The following is a 21,469-nucleotide window of genomic DNA, read 5'->3' as shown; positions in this document are numbered from 1 at the left end:
CCCCAGAGCCTCATGATGTGGAGTATAACCCATTTTGCAGAAGAGTAAACTTAGGCTCTGAGACTGGTGTTTGCCTGAAGTCATAGCAAGTAAATACCAACTTGGGCCTCAGAACTTAACCTTGTACCCATGTCCCGCTTTGGACAAGAACTCCAAAGGCCAGACAAAACGAGTTTATTACGCCCTACACTTCTTCAACGAACGTGACACCAGGACTAGTGGCAGAAGATCTCCCCCACACCACAGCCTTTAGCCTTGGACAGAGCCAAGAAAATCCCAAGTTTGGTAGGGGTGTTAACGTGTCCATTATCAACCAACACCATTCCATCTGCAGTTAAGCAGAAAAGCTCTTCCAAAGATAATGTGCTCTCCTTTGTGTTTTTAAAAATATTTTTCTGTCAGGACATTGCCTTTGGGCAGGATAGATAGCACTTAGAGAAAGAAAGGAAAGAGGAAGGCTGTTAGATGTGGAGCCAAGGCATTGCATGAGCAAAGGTAGTAAACAGGACTGGCTACCTAATTTGCAGGCCCAGTGCAAACTGAAAATGCAGGACCCCTTGTTCAAAAATGATTAAGAATTTCAAGACGTTGGGACTTCCCTGGTGGCGCAGTAGTTAAGAATCCATCTCCTAGTGCAGGGGACACGGGTTCAAGCCCTGGTCCGGGAAGATCCCACATGCCGCGGAGCAACTAAGTCCGTGTGCCACAGCTACTGAGCCTGCACTCTAGAGCCCACGTGCTGCAACTACTGAAGCCCACGTGCCTAGAGCCTGTGCTCCGCAACGAGAGAAGCCACCACAATGAGAAGCCTGCGCACCGCAACAAAGAGTAGCCCCCGCTTGCTGCAACCAGAGAAAGCCCATGCACAGCAACGAAGACCCAACACAGCCAAAAAGAAATAAATAAATTTATAAAAAAAAAAATTTCAAGACGTCAACAGCAGAGCATTAAAACCAAGTGTGGGGTCCTGTGTGACTGCATGGGTTGATGCCCATGAAGCTGGCCCTGATAGTGGGTCAAGCCTAGTCTCTTTGGGGAATGGAGCAAGGAAAGGAGTTCTGAATTGGGTGCTGAGAAGGGTGAGGTGAGGGCCAGCTCCCCATTGCTCTCCTACTGGAGGCCATGAGGCCATGCTTCTAGGTCCCCCTTCCTTCCCTGAAGAGGGGCCCAAGAAGCCCTGTCAACACCATGCAGGGAGATCCTGTTCACACCTGGCAGGGGAAGGCAGCTGGACCTCATGGCTATTTATGGTTGGTTCCAAGGCTGGGTTCCCTCTTGGGGAATTACTGTACCCAGAGAGTCTTTTCGAAAGCTGCAGGAGACCTGGTAATAGGACAAGATTGGCAGATAAAGTTTTCACTGCGGCTTTTGGAACTGGGGTCCAATAAATCAGCTGCCAGCCTGTTTTCTCCACGGGGCTATTCTTAAGGAGGCCAGGCCCTGCCTGCCCCAGTCCCTTGGGGTTTCTAGGGGTGTGTCTTGGGGCCTCAATAGCCAGGTCCCAGGGAACTCCCTGTGGTTAATAATGACATGGCAGGACCAGTGGGAGACAGTCTTTTCCTTGATGAGACAGAACTGTCCCGTGGGTCTCTGCACATGTGTGTACACACACGCACACACAAACATATATACACAGTCAGCTCAGAGGCTAATGGCTGATGGCCTGGTAAGGAGCTGCCTGGCATCGCTCTGGAGCTGTGCTTTAAAGTCAAGTACCACCATTACTGAAACATAACCCACATTCTCACACACACCATAGACAAAGAGTAGAATGTCCCAGACTGTGCCGGGTTGAGGCCCTGGATGTGCTCTCACAGGATTACTGTGTCTGTCTCATCCTCAAGGTCTTAGACCAATGTTCCCTAACAGAACAGAGTAAGCTCCATTTGGCTGGGCCATCTAGCCTTCAGCTCTGCTTTAAAAAACAAAAAACCACGTCACAAGGTAATAGGGGACATGAGGTCACTCTTGGCCTAGAAGAATATGCGTCTCATGCCCTCAACAGTAATAATAATAGGAAGGACAAGTACAGTGTATTGTGTGCTCACTGTGTGCCTTGCATTACTCATGGGATCTCAAAGTTGCCATGTGAAATGGGTATTCTCTTTATCCCCATTTTACAAATGAGTTAATGAAGGCATAGGGCAATGAAGTGACTAGCCTGAGTTCTAGTGGATGGGTAAAAGGAATTGCTTAACCATTTATTCAACCATCACTGAGCACATGCTCTGGGCCAGACCGTGTATGGGGCACAAAGCAGACATGGTCACTGCCTCCACAAAGCTCAAGGTCAAGCATACTTTACAGGACAGATCAAGTGTGCACATGTGCATGCATAAGCCCAGCCGTCCTGGGTGGGGTGGGCTTTGTTCTGGGCCACTGTGCTCTCTGGCTAGAGAGGAAAAGAGGCACCTCCTGCTCAACCTTCTCCAGGTGGACAGAGTTCTAAAACCTGAACACGTTCATATAATCATTCTAGATAACTAATGCATGTACAAGGCTAGGCACGTGGTAGATGCTTAACAAATTGTCGATGAATGAATGTTGAACAATTAGGAGTAATGGAAAATTAGTTTGGAAATGTGTGGTATCACACACTGTCCTTTTTTTTTTTAAATTTACATTTATTTATTTTTGGCTGCGTTGGGTCTTTGTTGCTGTGCGCGGGCTTTCTCTAGTTGCAGCGAACAGGGGCTACTCTTCGTCGCAGTGTGCGGGCATCTCATTGCTGTGGCTTCTCTTGTTGCAGAGCACGGGCTCTAGGAGGGTGGGCTTCAGTAGTTGTGACACGCGGGCTCAGTAGTTGTGATTCACGGGCTCTAGAGCACAGGCTCAGTACTTGTGGCACACGGGCTTAGTTGCTCCGTGGCATGTGGGATCTTCCCCGAGCAGGTCTCAAACCCGTGTCCCCTGCACTGGCAGGCAGATTTTTAACCACTGCGTCACCAGGGACGTCCCTCACACACTGTCCTTTGAAAATCACCCTCAACTTTGAACTCTCCAACTAACCAAAGTCTAGCAATTTTAGCCTTTACCAAAGCCATAAAGGATCATAAAGATAAGTGTATCCCTGTGACCTGCATAGAACTGAGAACTCTGGAAGGCAGCCTCATGTTGAGCAAAGAGCACAGGCTCTCTTGGGTTCTACCACTTCCAGCTGTGTGACTTTGGGCCACTCATTCACCTCCATTAGCCTGTTTTCTCATCTTCAAAGAGGTGACAATAATACTCCCTCTTGAGGTTGTTATGAGCATTAGACAGGAAATGTAAGTAGTGTGTCTGACAGTGACACATTACAGGCCTCATTAAATGGTAGTTCCCTTTCTACTAATCTCATGCCTTTGTCCTAACCAAAACCATGACTTATAACAAACAGCATTAATGAATAAGCAAAGCAGGTTATACTTAAACCTGACTAGGCAGAAGAGATTGTTAGAAAACAGAACTTTCTATTCAATGACTAAAAACCAGAAAAGCTTTTACCACAAGGTTTAAAATCCCTTTATAAATGGACTTCAATCTCAGAGACAGCTGTGAATGAAAAACTAGCAATGGTTCATTTAAGAATGGATTTCTGGGCTTCCCTGGTGGCGCAGTGGTTGGGGGTCCGCCTGCCGATGCAGGGGACGCGGGTTTGTGCCCTGGTCCGGGAGGATCTCACATGCCGCTGAGCCTGCGCGTCCGGAGGCTGTGCTCTGCAACGGGAGAGGCCACAGCAGTGAGAGGCCCGCGTACTGCAAAAAAAAAAAAACAAAAAAACAAGAATGGATTTCTATGTGTTCTCTTATAGTTATATTTTTCATTCGGGGGGAAGAAGAGGAAGTAGTAGTTAGTTAATAATAGTATATATATCCACCCACAATTTCTTCTTTATAACTTAGTTGCAGACTTAAAACTGGAAATTTCCTGACCATTGGGGGGGAAAAGCTGGCTACTTAATTCTTTTTGTTTATAAGGTCTTTAGTGAGGTATAATTTACACACCATAAAATTCATTCTTATGTTTACAATTCAGTGGTTTTTACTATATTCACAGAATTGTGCAATCATCAGCACTATCTAATTTTAGAATGGCTTCATCACTCCTGAAAGAAACCCCACACCCATTAGTAGTCACTTCCCATTCTCTTTCCTCAGCCTGTGGCAATCACTAACATACTTATGAATTTGCCTATTCTGGACATTTGATATAAGTGGAATCATACAATATATAGTCTTTTGTGACTGGCTTCTTTCACTTAGTATAATGTTTTCAAGGTTCATCCATGTTGTTGTACCAAATATCAGTACTTCATTCCTTTCTATGGTTGAATAATATACCATTGTATGGATATACCACCTTTTATTTAGCCATTTATCAGTTGATAGACATTTGGATTGTTTCCACTTTTCGGCTATTATGAATAAAGCTGCTATAAACTTTTGTGTACAACACTTTGCAAGCGTATATGTTCTCATTCCTCTTGGGTACATATGAGGAGTAGAATCACTGAGTCATATGATAAATCTATGTTCAACCTTCTGAGAAACTTGAAAAATGTTTTCTAAAGTGGCTGCATCATTGTACAATCCCAACAGCAATGAACGAGGGTTTTAATTTTTCCATATTCCTATTAACACTTGTTATTGTGTGTCTTTTTTTTAAATTTATTTATTTTTGGCTGGGTTGGGTCTTTGTTGCTGCATGTGGGCTTTCTCTAGTTGCGGTGAGGGGGGGCTACTCTTTGTTGCGATGTGCAGGCTTCTCATTGCGGTGGCTTTGCTTGTTGCAGAGCACCAGCTCTAGGTGTGTGGGCTTCAGTAGTTGTGGCTCGTGGGCTCAGTCACTGTGGCTCACAGGCTTAGTTGCTCCATGACATGTGGGATCTTCCTGGACCAGGGATCGAACCCATGTCCCCTGCATTGGCAGGCAGATCCTTAACCACTGCGCCAGCAGGGAAGTCCCTATTGTGTGTCTTTTTAATTTTAACCATCCCAGGGGTGTTAAGATGTATCTCCTTGTGGGTTTTTATTTATTTATTTTTATTTATTTATTTTTTTTGCGGTACGTGGGCCTCTCACTGCTGTGGCCTCTCTCGTCGCGGAGCACAGGCTCCGGACGCGCAGGCTCAGCGGCCATGGCTCATGGGCCCAGCTGCTCTGCGGCTGGGGCACAAACCCGTGTCCCCTGCATCGGCAGGTGGACTCTCAACCACTGCGCCACCAGGGAAGCCCCTCTCCTTGTGGTTTTGATTTGCATTTCCCTAATGACTAATGATACTGAACACCTTTTGTATTGAATCTGTAGATCAATCTGGGGAGTTTTGCCATCTTAACAATATTGCCTTCTGCTTCATGAACAGAACGTGAGATGTCTTTCCATTTACAGTAAGTCCCCTACATACAAACGAGTTCTGTTCTGAGAGCACACTTGTAAGTCCAATTTGTTTGTAAGTCCAACAAAGTTAGCCTAGGTACCCAACTAACACAATCGGCTATATAGTACTGTACTGTAACAGGTTTATAATACTTTTCACACAAACAATACGTAACAAACAAACACAAAAAATAAAGAAAACATTTTTAATCTTACAGTACAGTACCTTGAAAAGTACAGTGGTACAGTACAACAGCTGGCATACAGGGGCTGGCATCGAGTGAACAGGCAAGAAGAGTTACTGACTGGAGGAGGGAGAGGAGGTGGGAGATGGTAGAGCTGAAGGATCATCAGCAATGAGAGACAGGGCAAGCTGCAGTTTCACTCACACCTTATATGACTGGACACGCGAACGCACATTTGCGTCTTTGAAAGTTCACAACTTGAAGGTTCATATGTAGGGGACTTACTGTATTTATATCTTATTTAATTTCTTTTAAAGATGCCTTGTAGTTTTCAGAGAATAAGTTGTGCATTAAAAAAAATTATTCCTGAAGAACTTCCTTTAGTATTTCTTGTAAGGCAGCACTGGTAGCAAGAAATTCTCCCAGGTTTGTGTGTGCATGCATGTGTGTGTCTGCGAATGTCTTTATTTCATTTTTAAGAGATAGTTTTGCTAGATACAACATTTTTGGTTGATGTGTTTTTTCTTTCAGCACTTTGAATATGTTATCCCACTGCCTTTTGGCCTCTCTTGTTTCTTATGAGAAGTCAAATATAAATCTTATTGGGGTTTCCTTGTATGTGTCCTATTTTTCTTGCTGTTTTAAAAATTCCCCTTGGTGTTTAACTGTAAATAACTTTACCATGATGTGTCTGTGTGCAAAACTCTTTTTGTTTCTTCTATTTGGAGTTGAGCTGCTGAGCTGTGTAGATTAATGTTTTTCATCAAATTTGGGAAATTTTCAGCCATTATTTCTTTCACTATTTTTTTTTCTGCTCCTTCCTCTCCTCTCCTTCTAGTGTTCCCATTATGCACATGTTGGTCTGGTTAATAGTGTTCCACATTTCTCTAAGACCCTGTTCATTTTTCTTCATTCCTTTTTTCTGTTTTTTGGGTTATATAATTTATATTGCTCTGTCTTCAAATTTGCTGATTCTTTCTTCTGTCTGTTCAAATCTACTATTAAGGCTCTCTACTGAATTTTTAACTTTCAGTTACTGTATATTTCAACTCCAGAACTTCTATTTGATTCTCTTTTTTATAGATTTTATTTATTTATTTATTTATTTATTCTGTGGTACGCGGGCCTCTGGCTGTTGTGGCCTCTCCCGTTGTGGAGCACAGGCTCCGGATGCGCAGGCTCAGTGGCCATGGCTCACGGGCCCAGACGCTCCGCGGCACGTGGGATCTTCCCGGACCGGGGCACGAACCCGTGTCCCCTGCATCGGCAGGCGGACTCTCAACCACTGCGCCACCAGGGGAGCCCTATAGCTTTTATTTTTATATCTTAATTGGTATTCTGTATTTGATGGGACATCGTTATCATACCTTCTTTTACTTTTTTTTATTGCTTTTTTAAAAATAAATTTATTTATTTATTTTTGGCTGTGTTGAGTCTTTGTTGCTGTGCACCTGCTTTCTCTAGTTGCGGTGCGTGGGCTTCTCATTGCAGGGGCTTCTCTTGTTGCAGAGCACGGGCTCTAGGCACGTGGGCTTCAGTAGTTGTGGCTCACGGGCTCTAGAGCGCAGGCTCAGTAGTTGTGGCACATGGGCTTAGTTGCTCTGCAGCATGTGGGATCTTCCCAAACCAGGGCTTGAACCCATGTCCCCTGCATTGGCAGGTGGATTCTTAACCACTGCACCACCACGGAAGCCCCTCTTTTACTTTTTAAAACATGAATTCCTTTAGTTCTTTGAACATATTTATAATGGCTGCTTTGAAGTTTTTGTTAGATCTGACATCTAAGCCCTTTCAGGCAATTTCTATTTCCTGCTTTTTTTTCCCTGAGTTTGGGTTACATTTTCCTGTTTCTTTGCATGTATTGTAATTTTTGGTTAAAAACTGGACATTTCAGGAAATATATTGTGGAAACTCTGAGCATTGAACAGCCCCCCCAACCCTGGGGGTGCTTGTCTTTGTTTGTTTGTTTATTTGTTTAATGACTTGGCTGGACCCTTAGTGAAGACTATTTCCCCTGCAGTGTGAAGCCTCTGATGTTCCTCCTCAGAGGGCACAGCCTTGGGCATGTACACAGTCACCCTGGGATGACAATGGTTTTAGCAGGGCTCTTTTTGACTGTCTCTTTCCCCAGTTTTTCTATTAAGCTGTTTGCCTCTGCTGATATCACACCTAGCTGTTAGGCTCCACCAATTACTGGCTCATTCCTTTATTGTTTTCAACAATGCTCTGGGGCACAAATCATTCTATAGTCTAGCTCAATTAAATTCAAGCCCCTCTGAAGGAGTAGTTTTGAGGCAAGTCTTTGAGGTTTGTTCTGACTGCTCTGAGCTGTCTCTTTTTCTGGTTCTCTCTGGTAATCTAGTTGCCCTATGGGTTAGCTTTTTGCTCAAATGGAGCTACCAGTCTCCTCTTAATTGTTTACTACCACAGTCTCCATTGTTTTAAAGAGCACTCTTAGGCTTCAACTTCTGCACAGCTTGTTTCAAATGAAGTTATTTCCTGTGGGGACAGCTTCAGAGCTCTCTGTTGTTATGGACTACTTTTCCCCTGGGGAAAATCTCTGAGCCCCTGCTCCAGGACTGGGGGGAAGGGAAGGTGCCCTCAGAATGACACCCCCTGCCTTATGAGTTAGAGGCTGGTTGGAGGTAGTAGCATCCCTCTTTTTGGCTTGCCTCTCCTGGCATGGAATCTCCACTCTACAATAAGCTGGGACAAGGGCAACCAGGGCCTCAATATTCTCAGCCCGTGGAACCTGGAGTAGAGGCACCACTATATTAATATGGGCTGAGTGGAGGATGGGATCCCCAAGTCTCCTGGCTGCACTCACCAGGAATTAGCCTCTGCAACTTGGAGCTCAGGAGATGGAGGGAGGCTAAATCCTAAAATGTTCTCAGTATCTTTTTTTCTTTATATTAGAGGTAAAGAAAAAGCACCCATAGGTGGAGAGGCCTCAGTTCTGTGGTCATCAGAGGTGGAGCCAAAGCAGAAGGCCCAGGTAGTTTAAATGGGATGGTGGGAATGGAATGGAGGGGCCTGAGGGAAGAAGGGACACTCAGGGACCTGGCTCTCCCACTTGCGTCCTGACATTAGATCCAACACAGCTCTACCAGGCTCCACTCTGGGAATAAAAGCAAATAGGATGGGGTCTGTGCCAGCCATGTAGCACCAAGGGGCAACTCTGGAAGGTGCCACTATGAACCTGCCTTCCAGTCCTGCAAACACAGAGCAGAAGCCACCAGCCTTGCGCTGTCTGTGCCAATCGCTAGGGCATGTGAGTCAGCCAAGCCTTTCCCCAGAGCCTCCATTCTCTCTGCTTCAAATGGGGATCCCTGCCTTTTCTTTGTTTTTTTGGGTTTTTTTGGACTGTACAGACATGCTTAAAACCATACCAAGGCTTCAGATAACAAGGCAGGCCTGCGTTAGCCTTGAATATAAATCGAATATAGCCTGTCACAAAGAAGAAATAACAGTCCCTTCCGAAGCCTGAGGCACCTGCAGCTCTTCTGACCAGCTCTGCCAAGCCTTGTTTTTGTCAATGCACCACCCTACCTCTTGGACAAAGTGTGAGGGCTCTGCTGCCCACCAGGAGAGATGGACAAAGTCTGTTTGTCCAGAAACTTGGCAGGAGGTTCGGGTGAAGCAGCCTCGAAACAAAGGCACATTCTGAGATCCTGGTGGCGTTTGTCAGAGGAACAGAGCTTAGAGGCAACAGGCAAACTGTTTGGCGTGAGGCAGCTGATAAACAAACAGGGAAGCAAATTCAGGCCAGAGCTAGGGAAAGCCCCTCAGTCTCCTTTATTTGTTCTCTTTCTGAAGCACTGACTGGAAATAAAAGTCTGTTGGTACTGGCTGGAGGCAGAGGTCCCCACTTTATCCCCTTTGGAATCTGCCAGAGGGCAGGTCTGGGTTGTGAACTTGGTTAATATTCAGGCTGTCCCAACAGCCAAGTTGCCAGTCTCACACTAGCCAGCAGTATTCCAGGGCAGCCTGCAGGCCTGATGGAAAGATAACAGCCTAAACTCTTCACCTTTGGCAGAGCCCACCCAGGCCCCAAAAGAGGTACATCTCTATGAGCTGCCACATGGAGTCCCATGTAGTTGTCCGTCAGATGCCAAGCTCAGTCTGTCTCATCGTTCCCGCCTTCGCTGCTCCTAGTGCCCCCCATAAGCACCCTGTTAGCAGAGGATAAGGCTCCCTTGTTCCTATTTCATACCTTTGGGCTGTGGGTGGAGAATCAGTGTGTCCTGTTCTGTCCAAGCCCTGACCCCAGGTCCCAAGAAAGACAGCACAAGGCTAGTGCCTCCAGAGGCCCAGGCCCGTTGTTGGACGTTCTATCATGGTGAAGGGCATAGCTGCCTGCAGCTCCACCCATGAGTTCCTAGAGGAAGGAAACTACCTTATACACCTATACACATAGGCAGACGCACCCACACAGTTCCCAGCTCAGACACCAGGTTCCCGCCTCCTGGCATTCTCTAAAAGGCATTTCCACAGCAGAACATGCCATCCTTGGGTCCCTGGCTGACCCGTCTTCCCTGTGAAAGGGTCAGGGGGTTGGCTCAGGTGGGCTTCTCTGTCCCAAAGGGTATGCCCATCAGGAGATCCCTTCAGAGGTATAAAGCAGAGACAATCTGAGGGTGGTCCCTCTACCTGTATGGTGCCAGAGAGATGCAGAAAACTTACTCAGGGCCCCTGCGCTTGATCTTGTTGGGGAGCTGAGGCCATTTCTCCCCCTGGCACAGTAGATTCAGACCTGTGTCCTATTCTCTGGGCCTTAGAATTCCACCCCGGGAAAGGGGCTCTGCCTCCAGCAAGTCTCATCACCCATTATACTGGCTACAACCTGGACCTTAGAACAGCTCCCACAATGCCCATGGTGCCCAGCCAGAGGTGATGAGGTCTTGCCCTTTCCACTCCTCATCCACCCACCTATGATGCCCATTTTGCTGGTGCTATGGGATATAGCATGGCACATGATCTCATCGAATCCTCCCAACAACTTGGATAAGCTGGACATTCTTATGATTCTCATTTTTAACAACTATAATAAAATTCACACAACATAAAATATACCATCTCAACAATTTTTAAGTGTACAGTTCAGTAGAGTTAAATATATTCACATTATCATGCAACCAATCTCCAGAACTCTTTTCATCTTGCAAAATGAAACTCTATATCTATTAAATAACTCCCTGTTTCCCTCTCCTCCCAGCCCTTGGCAACTACCATTCTACTTTCTGTTTCTATGAGCTTGGCTACTCTTCATATCTCATATAAGTGAAATCATACAGTTTCTGTCTTTTTTTTTTTTTTTTTTTGTGGTACCCGGACCTCTCACTGTTGTGGCCTCTCCCGTTGCAGAGCACAGGCTCCAGACGCGCAGGCTCAGTGGCCATGGCTAACGGGCCCAGCCGCTCCGCGGCATGTGGGATCTTCCCGGACCAGGGCACGAACCCGTGTCCCCTGCATCAGCAGGCGGACTCTCAACCACTGCGCCACCAGGGAAGCCCCAGTTTCTGTCTTTTTGTGTCTGGCTTATTTCACCTGGCATAATGTTCTCAAGTTTCATTCATGTTGTAGCATTGTGTCAGCATTTCCTTCCTTTTTAAGGCTGAATACTATTCCACTGTATGTATATACCACATTTTATTTATCCATTCATCTGTTGCTGGACATTTGAGTTGCTTTTACGTCTTTGGCTATTGTGAATAATACTGCCACGAACATGGGTATACAAATATTTCAAGATCCTGCTTTCAATTCTTTTGAATATACACCCAGAAGTGGTATTGCTGGATCATACGATAATTCTATTTTTAATTTATTGAGTCTGCAACACTGTTTTCTATGGTGGCTGCACCATTTTACATTTTGTGCATGAGGGTTCCAACTTCTCCACATCTTTGTTTGTTATTTTTCTGTTTTGTTTGTTTTTAATAGCAGCCAACCTAATGGATGTGAGGTGACATCTCATTGTAGTTTTGATTTACATTTCCTTAATGATTAATGATGTTGAGCATCTTTTCATTTGCTTGTGTCCCCTTTTATAGATAAGGAAATTGAGGCATTGATTGAGCAGTGATGCAACCTGTTTAAGTCAGCCCAGTGCTTGGGGGTGGGGTCAGAACAGACCCACCTGTCTGACTCCAGAGCTCCTCCTTGTGCCACCACCTTTCTAGGCAGAACCACCTCCCCCCTACTCACTTTCATGCTTCTCCCCTCCTTCCTCCCAACCACTAGTGCTCCTTTGCCTTTTATTTTACTCCCAGCACCCAAAAAGGTAGCAAGGAAGGGAAAGGCTGCTGAAAAAAGCAAATCCTGGTGCATGTGTGTGAGTGTGTGATGATGTGCATCCCCAGAGGTGTCCACAGGCCCTTGTGAGCACGGTACAACAGGGATAGCTATGGACTTGTAAGCCAGCAGCTACCTACCCCTCACACCCTGAGGTGAACAAAACCAGTAAAGAAGGGGAAAGAGACAGGTCAACCCAGCTGTCAAGGAGGGCTGCAGCCAGTAGGGCCAGCTCCAGCTCAGGTGCTGACCACACTTCTAGGAGCTAAGGTGGGGTGAGCTGGCCCCTACTTTTGGATCCCTCAGGATCAGGCTGTGGGCAGAGGGTGGGTAAGCACTAGGAACCCCTGCTAGGGGATCAAAGCCAGAGAAGCACGGCCACCTCAGGGCCCAAGGTAGGCATGGAACCAATGCTGGAGGAATCCAGAGGCGCTCCATAGGCTGAGCCCACTTTCTACTGGTCTTATAGACTTAAGAGCCACCACTCCCAGCTGGCCACCCATCTCTTGCCAAGGCAACTCCCACAGCTTCCTCACTGGTCTTCTTGATTTTCATAGCAGCTTGAGACAGTTCTTTCTAAAAACACAAATCTGACCATGTTACCCCTTCCTTGGAACCCTTACTATTTCCTCGCTGTCCTCAGAATATACTCAACTCTTCAACATTCCTACCAGGCTCACTGTGGACAGGCCCCTGTAGGCATTTCTAGCCTCACCTGCCATCCGTTGAACTCCAAGCCACCCTGATCTATGAAATCTCATTCCCAGAATCTTCCATGTTCTTTGCCTGGACAAGTCCTGCTCATATTTCCAGACTCAGTTCAAATTTATCATCCCTTCTTAAAGGAGTTCCTCACCCTGCTATCCCCACAGAGAAGGCCATTTTTTTGCCCCAGGTCACACAACAAGCCAGCCAGTATTTGAATTCAGGTTCCAGAACCCTGTTATTAACCAGGTTTGATGTTAGCTCTCTCGAACACAGCCAGTGTCCCCGTCGGTATCTGAGCTTCAAAAGCAGACCCCACACCCCAGATGTGTATAGCCTGGTGTTCAGCACAAGGCCAGACATGGTGTCTAATTATTGCCACATTGTGCTGGGGAAGGGGATAAAAGACTAGCAGAGGCCATGCTCAGGTTTTCACATGGTGCAGAGGATGGGCCAGAAACTGGGAATCCTACCTGCCTGATTAATAGCAGGAAACTAGTCTATGAGGATACCCTCCTCAGAAGGAGATGTGCCTGACATAGCATCTCCTGGCCCTTACCAGATGCAAAGCAGGAAATGCAGAGGACAAAGTACGTGTGTATTCTGACTGCTGAAACTTAGAAATCCTGCCACCAAACCACTTAGGATGCTAAGGGGCTAATGGCATAAGCCGGAGCCTCTGTCCACCACTGGGCCCTATGCTCAGACGGTCTCTGTGAGTCTGTCCCTTCAGGAGTGCCCTGGGGCCAGGGTTATGCCTCCTCTAGTTCCCTGTACTCCACCCGTATCAGGAGGCCTTCTGCTCCTTTTCAGAGAAACTGGAGGCTCAGGACAGGACCCAAGCCTTACCATAGTTGTATGGCAGAGCAGGAGACCCCGTGATGCTTCCAGAAGCCTGTGGCCAGGGAACAGACCACACCTGCCCATGCCCTGCCCAGCAGCAAGACTCTTCTTTGTGTCTACACGTGCCTCAGCAGCATCCCCCACACCCCCTCCTCATGCCTCCGGCAGGAACTTGACTCAGGCTGTCCATCTGGGGAGCCTGGGGTTGGCAGTATCTAGGCTCTTGGGAAACAACTTCGTCTTTTGTGAAACTGCCAGAGGAAAAGGCAGTTGACAACTGCTTCCCTTCTCCCTTCTTCATCCCCTCCCTACAAGACAAACCGATGGGGAATGAGCCTGAGTCCTGCTCTCTTGGGCTGCACACCTGTGTTGGAAGTATAACCCAGGTGACTGCTGGCCAGGTTTGATGAGTGGGGGACGCTGACCCAGGCACTGCCAGGGTGTCTCGAGGGGGACTGATGCAGATACTGGGTCGCTCACATACCCACCTCGGTCACGATGGTGGACAGGTAGATGTCCTGGTTGAACTCCCAGCCATCCAGGCAGCCCTCTTGCTCCAGCTGCTCCAGGTCCACGTCGCGCCCCGGCTCCAGCCCGAGCGCCGAGAAGTTGACGATCGTCGCGAGCCGGTAGCGGCGGCAGCTGTGAGGCACCTCGCGGCCGTCCTGCAGCTGCAGCGGGAGGCTGTGGTTGCGCCACACGCTGCTCAGGTTCGCTGTGTCCGGCACCCGACAGTGGTGCTCCGGGGTCCCCGCCAGGAACACGACTGACATACCGTTGAAGCCGTTGGGGATGATGCTGGCGCTGAGCAGGAAGAAGATGAGGCGCTGGAAGAGCCCCCACTCGCCCAGGAAGGCAGTCACCTCGTCGTAGTCCTGCATGCTCCCCGCCGCTGCTCTGCAGTTGGCAACGAGGGATGATGAGAGCGTTCCCCGGACAGTGTCGCGCGGTGGAAGGCGTTCCCCGGGGGCGTCAGAACGTTCTCGCGGGCCAGGCCGGCTGAGGGAAAGCGAGGCGCGCGGCCTGCACCGTTCCCAGGAAACGGGCTGCGGGCGTTGGAAGGTTCCTAGGAGCTGGACGCAAAGCTGGAAGCCACGGTAGAAACTCGGGACCACACCCCGATCCCGGTTGGGGCGGGGCAGGGCGAGGCAGCGGGCTGGATGGGGTGGGGCTCCGGGGCGGCTCCGCCCGTGCTCTGCTCCTCGCCCCCGGCGACCCCGCCAGACACCCCGCTGAGGCTAGGAGGTCAGCGGTGCCGCCTCCGTACGGAAAATAGGCCCAGTTCCCGCGCCCCATCCCCGGCCCCCGCGCCTCCTAGGTGCTGAGCGCCCAGCCCCGGGCTGCCGGGTAGGGCCTCACGGGCGAGCGGGCGAATGGGAAGAGTCGAGGCCGCAGAGCAAGGTCTTTGAGAGGTCGGGCCTCGACCCTGTCTGTCGGCGTCGCCACAGACCTCGTCCCGGGCAGGGGTCCTCTGCCGCTTCCAGCCCGAAGGGGGCCTCGGGCGGGGCGCTGACGGGCTAGTGCGTGGGGCCTGTGCTCTGCGGGCGCAGGGTCGACAGGAGCGCGCCCTCTCCTCTGGCCCGCCGCAGCGCAAGTGGCCGGCGCCCGCCCACCCGGCGCTCATCAACCCCCAAGCTGGATTCAGTCACCTGCCGGCGGCTTCGGGACAGCCCGGAAAAGGGGGAAACAGGGATGATCAAGATCGCGGTGCGTCAGAGACAAGCTCGGACTGAGGGGAGGTGGGGAGCAAGGACTACCGGGTCGTCCCAGGATCCTTTTGGGGCCTCTGGAGAACATACTACACGGAGCTTGGTCCTTCGTGAGAGTACGGTAATGGAGGCCCAGCTGTCACTACTCCTGGGCTCTGATTTTGATCCCCTGGGGCTCTTCATTGAGGCTGGCTGCCAGAGTCTTCTTGGACTGGAGGCCTCAAGTTTGCAGAAGGGGCACCCCATGGTCCGGTAACAGAGGGAGGGAGGAAGGGAGGAGGAGAAGGTCCAGTTTGCCGCCCAGTTCTGGCAGGGTAACCAGAGCAGGGACCAGTCTGCTCGTGTCCAGGCTTAAGGTCCCTCTGCTGTTGTGTGAGCTAGCCTGGGCCTGCAGTGGGAGTCCTGGGGTTCCTGAGGCAGATGTGATTGACAGGATGAAGGGCCCATCTCTTTGGAGATTTTGTACAAGTGTGTTCGCTTCTCCAGGCGCTGGTTAAGAGGTGGGAGACGTTTCTGCCTCATTTTTTGTAGCCTCCAGTCTACAGGGAGAGGGGCTTCCTACCGCCTTGGAACCTCAGTTTCCTTATGTGTAATAAGACCATATGTCTAGATGTGCCAGGACAGCTGTGATTTATGCCTATTAGTCCAGTAGAATTGTTAATAGCGTTTCCCTTTCCTTTCACAAGAATCCTTCTTTGAACAATATTTCCTGTGGTCATTGTCTTACTTAGCTTAGATTTCAGCTTCCCCTGTCCCCCAATGAAAAATCAAAGCCTGAGATAAGAATTTATGTGGAGATCATTTATTTATAGTAGTGATCCCAAGGAAGGGAGTGAAGGACTAGGTAGAGTGAACAGGGAAGGAGGTAAGGCTGACACAAGACTGTGTAATTGAGCTGGTCATTGGTACTGACCAGGATCAGTGACAGTGATGTGCTGTGACATCAGAGCTTGAGACCAAAGGAAAAAATTAGTAATAACTGATCGTATCTTAAAATTTTGATGTTTTGTTCATCATGGATTTTTATATTCGTTTTGATTTTTAAAAATACTATGTTAAAATATTATTTATCTTGATTATTGAATTTCTTGGCACCCCCTTAAATTTTGCACCTGAGGCAAGTGACTCACTCTTTTTACTTGCCTTAGCTTTTTCCCAACCCTAATTGCTGTGGGTAATTGGGATTTGATCCAGCTGGGACCTTCTAAAGAGCCTTAGAGAATGAAGAGGCATCTGTTTACTAGTTCTGGCTCCACTGGTCGACTCCCCTGCACTTTCAGGGTGTACATGTGTGAGAGCCAGCAGGTACCACTTCACAAAACTGTTTGCCATAGCCCATGAGTATATGTAAGTCCATACCTTGAACTACTTCGCCTGCCATACAAAATGCCCAAGTACACTGCTTATAGCTGGACCATTGGGAGGATTTCCCTTCACCATTGTCCTTTAGGGCCACTCCTAAGTGGGGCTATGTTGCAGTAAACAATCCAGTTTTTGGCTGATAGCACCTGTGAGACAGGGCTGAGTATTTTTTTCCCTCTATCAGTTGGTTATAGAGAACCACCCCCATAAGACCATAGGTTTGAGTTGAGGGAGAAGTGTTGGTATAGCTGAGGTGTAGGTGTCATGGAGTCTGAGCCACCTGTTCATTAACTTACCTGAACTGTATGGACCTGCTCAATCCTGATCCTGACTCTACCATTTCTATTATATGATGGATTGCTTATGTGCCTGCTTAATCTTATGACTTGATAGAATTTGACAATAACTAGCTCTTACTGGATATTTCTAGTTGCATAGACCCTTGATGTCCCATTGGCAGGTATAGCCAAATAGCTGCTTTTCAAAAGGCAAATAGCTCCCTGCTACAGAAGGCATGACCTTGCTCTGGCACCCTAGAGATCTTACTGAAACTCTTTTATTATGGCTTATCAGAGACTTTACCCAGCATCCTTATCACCATGAACACCTCTAGCAACATTGATTCTGCTGGGCCATGTGGACCAAATGGCAGGGAACCTTGTACTACAGTTGGACACATTGCAGAGCTCTCTCTTGCTCTGGGCTTCACTCAAAGGTGGGAGCCTTCCTAGGCACCCATTAAATGGGTTAGAGCAGTATTCTCACCAAGCACTATGTCTTTTTATTAGTGGTAGAGGGTACAGGGTACAACAACTTGCCTTTACCTTACAGAGGATGGCCTGGCACGCTTCAGACTACGGGATCCCTAATAACTTCACCAGTTGGCTTCAAAATAACATGGGGCTTCCCTGGTGGCGCAGCGGTTGAGAGTCCGCCTGCCGATGCAGGGGACACGGGTTCGTGCCCCGGTCCGGGAAGATTCCACATGCCGTGGAGCGGCTGGGCCTGTGAGCCATGGCCGCTGAGCCTGCGCGTCCGGAGCCTGTGCTCCGCGGCGGGAGAGGCCACAGCAGTGAGAGGCCCACGTACCGCAAAAGCAAAAACAAAAACAAAATAATATGGAATGAAAGAAGTGGGTGAGGATATAGATGAAATAAGATTGGCCATAATATTGGTCCCAGGGTTTCATTTTACTACTTTGTCAACTTTTATATACATTTAACTCACTCTGGAACAAAAAGTTAAAAAAACCTTCACCAGCATGGAAGGCCCTCAATCATACTTTTTATCTCCCATCTTCTGGTATGAATGTGTCTTACTAGGACATCTGCTCACTAGGTTATGTTATATTAGCATTATGTCATCAGTACAGTGGACCATCATGATGTTCTATGGAATATCAAGACAAAGTCACTAAATACTATATTGTGACAGAGAGCCGGAGAATTAACATAACCTAAGGGCAAAACAGTGATATGTACTGCTATTCATCCCACATAAAAAAAGCTTTTGATCCTCCATACTGAGGGATATAAAGAAGAAAACCTTTGATGTTGGTGCTAATCTCTGTAATTCCTCCAAGGAGGTGGTTTTACTTCTGATGTAATAAATTGGTCAAAAATGTGGGTGTGTTAGAGGCTTCTGTTTGGTCCTTCCTACCATAATTTCTCTTATTTAATAGGACAGGGAGTAAATGTTAGGGTCTTGCCAGCTGCTAAGTGTATCTCTCCTAGGTATGCACTTAGGGACCAGGGAACTACTAAAGATCCAGTGTGGATCTTTAAATCCACTAGACTTGCTTGCAGGAGAACTCCATTTACCACCTGGCTTTCATGAGCCCCCAGTATAACTGGGGGACCCTAATGGTGCTTCCTGTCCATTAGTATCAGGGCCAGCTCATACTCTGTATCCAACAGCTCTTGACAGCTCTGGGTCTTTCCCTTTCCTCAGGCCAGAGTTACTCAGGTTAAAGGCTACTGCTATGGACTGAATTGCGTCCCACCCCACCCCACCCCACCCCCCACCCCCCACCAAATTCATATGTTAAAGCCCTAACCTCCAGTGTGGAAGTATGGTTGGAGATGGGGCCTTTGGGAAATAATTAGGTTTAGATTAGATCATGAGGGTGGGGTTTTCATGAGGGGATAGTGCCCTTATGAGAAGGGACACCAGAGAGATATCTACAAGCCAGGAAAAAGACTCTCACAGGAACTGAATTGGCCAGCACTTGATCTTGGACTTTCCAGCCTTCAGAATTGTGAGAAATAAATTTCTATTGTTTAAGCAACCCAGTCTGTGGTATTTTGTTATAGCAGCCTGAGTAGTCTGAGATAGCCACAGATCCCTTACAGGGAAATATTGGGGAAGTAATTATCATAAATACTTTTAGCAGTATAGGAGGGTTCTTCCTTAAAGAGACTTGGACTCCTTTTCAATTAATAGGCTCTGAGCTCGTGAACTGGCCTGGATCTGGGAAATTTATGAGGAAACACTATTTTCCATTGTAGCAGTTGTCATCAGCCTTCTGATCACTAGCTCTTCCTTTTGGGGGTAAGGTTGTTATATAAGTCAAGTAATAGTCAATCTGCCCATTTATTTAACTCCTAGGAAAAGCATGGTGTATTAGCCATCGCCACAGATCCCATGGGTTGAAGCCCTCTGGTTGCCCCTTTGGTCTGTAATTACATCCACCCTGCCTCTGTTGTTTAAGTGTCACCATCCAGCCTCTGCTATTCTAGAATCCTACCATCCCCACTAACACTAGAGATCCACACCTGTGCATTTTCTATTGCCTTAGTGAAGGGAGTGTCTGATGAACTTGGCTTGGGAATATAATCCGGTGATAGGTTCTCTGGTCTTGCGTGTTAAAAACAATCTAACATTCTCACTCCCCTGGGCCTTCTGACTCCTTTGATACTGTCAAGAAAGCTCTGGCATTTCCACCTCATTTCCATAGGCCATAATTGTATCCAAGTACCGAAGAGCCATCTCAGAAGTTTATGAAGATGGTGTTATGTATCCTTGCTTGGATGTTAAACCCAGCGTAATGAGAGAATGCTTCCAGATTAGTAAATTCCCACACATTTTACCCCTGTTCCTACCAGAACATAGGTCCTGTCATTTTTTCAATATATATGCTATTTCCTTGTGGATCAGGGACTGTATTTCCCCACTTAGGCTATGCTGAAACCTAATTCTAGTATAGAGACCATGAGGGGAGGTAGGGAGGATCCGGAGGAGGATAGGCGTCACCTCTGGAGCCACTTGCCTTAGGAGGAGTCTTGGCAGGGATTCCAGTCAAGGAGAGGCTACTCTCCTGTAGTATGGGGAAGAGAGCTGCTGCTGCTGGCCTTGAAGGTTTGGGGGAATCCAGGAATTAAAAATTCTCAATTAACGGACCCAAATGTCCCTGTTCCATGTTCCAGGGTTCCGTGTATTTTGTATCAGGGCCATGACTTTGTCATAGACCTAACAAAGCTGTGCATGCAGCCTTTTGTTGTAGCTCTCCTACCCTTATAGTTAAATCAATTAAATAAGCCCTGGGTTTGATTTCCAACACGGTCTGTCCTGTGGCTGCAGGAGATAAAGCTTCTATGGAGGCCTCCTGGCTTTCACAGTGTACCTTGAGTATAGAGTTGGCTGACCTGGGACTATCATTTCTTTTTTCAAGGCTTCTAAAGCACTTAGCAAAAGTCAGTCAAGGCCATCATCCTTATAATCACCATTGTCCTCATATGTTCTCTGTGCCATAAGCAGGGTTTCTCAATCTTGGCACTATTGAAATTCTGAACCAGATTATTCTTTCTTGTGAGGGGCTGTCCTATGTATTTCAGGATGTTTAACAGCATCTCTGGCCTCTACCTATTAGATGCCATAGCACACTCTCCTAGTGGTACCAGGCATTTAGCAATGTCTCCAGACATTGCTAAATGTCCCCTGGGGGGTAAAATAGCCCCTGATTAAAAAGCACTGACACAAGCCAATGCTTCACTTTCCCCTTGCATCTCTTTCTAATCTCTAATCATAGGCGTTCTGGTAAATGATGCTACTGCATGCTGGGATTATTACCATCCTACTTACTAACAGTAATGGGGTCCTTATCTCTGTCAGAAAGGGGACTGTTCCAGTTCTAGAGTCCCTTTCTTGCAAGTCTGCCTTCTAGACTGCCTTCTATTTAGGAATGACTCTAAGGGAACAGGAGTAAGGGATGGTGGAGAGTAAAACAGAGAAGAAGAAAAGCAAGTACAAAGATACAGCATAGGGTTGTTTACAGCTGTGGGGACCTGGGGGAATGTGTCTCAGAAATGTCTAAGATTCAGAAGTAGGCAACATTAATCCATAGGTTCCCACCCTTCTTGGTTCAGGTGTGCCCTGTTGGGTGTTAACCCCCCAGTACTTCCAGATTGCACACGCATGCATGTTGAGCAGGTTTCTATATGTGTTCCATGCCTCAGCGTCCGAGGAGTCCGGGAGCAGAAAGTGAGAAGTAAGCAGCACAGCTGAGATTGGGATACCCCAGAGAAGCTGGTGGCTATATCAGTGGCTGGTTGCTATAAACAGTGTGCCTGGAATATCTGAAGTTGTGAGCTTGAGGAGTCCTATGTGGTCATCCTACTTATATATGACTACGGAGGATGCAGCCTGTGCTGCCCTTCATTGGGTGCTGCCCAGGAACATGAGGAAGGCTAGACCCTGGCAGCCTCATTTATAGGTTCAAACCCTGCCTCTGCTCCTTCTGACCAAAAGGGCCTGGAGTCAACTATGTGGGGCGGGTGGATCCCTGGGCCACCCCCTGGCACCCAGGCAATCTGCTCCAACCCAGACACCTGCCATGTGAACACTAAACCAGTGGTTGGGAAAGGCAGACGGATGAGATTGCAAAGGTTGGCAGAGGATAGACCATACTTGACCTAAAAGATTCTTAATTTAAAAAATTTAATTAGTTAATTAATTTTTATTGAAGTGTAGTTGATTTACAATATTATGTTAGTTTCAGGTGTACAGCATGGTGATCCA

General features: G+C 47.7%; 1 protein-coding gene across 1 annotated transcript in view; it reads right to left on the bottom strand.

The window, feature by feature from the left end:
• SLC22A4 (solute carrier family 22 member 4) overlaps positions 1-14,324 on the bottom strand; it is a 49,340-nt gene extending 35,016 nt beyond the window's left edge. The window contains exon 1 of the mRNA XM_079916825.1: positions 13,871-14,324. Within this exon, the coding sequence (XP_079772951.1) occupies positions 13,871-14,263 (393 nt within the window). The 5' untranslated portion in view covers positions 14,264-14,324. The remainder of the gene's footprint in view (positions 1-13,870) is intronic.
• Positions 14,325-21,469: the final 7,145 nt, after the last annotated feature.

Source organism: Stenella coeruleoalba, assembly GCF_951394435.1.
Source record: "Stenella coeruleoalba genome assembly, chromosome: 3".
Classification (NCBI taxonomy): domain Eukaryota; kingdom Metazoa; phylum Chordata; class Mammalia; order Artiodactyla; family Delphinidae; genus Stenella; species Stenella coeruleoalba.
This window is presented reverse-complemented; position numbering and strand designations above follow the sequence as displayed.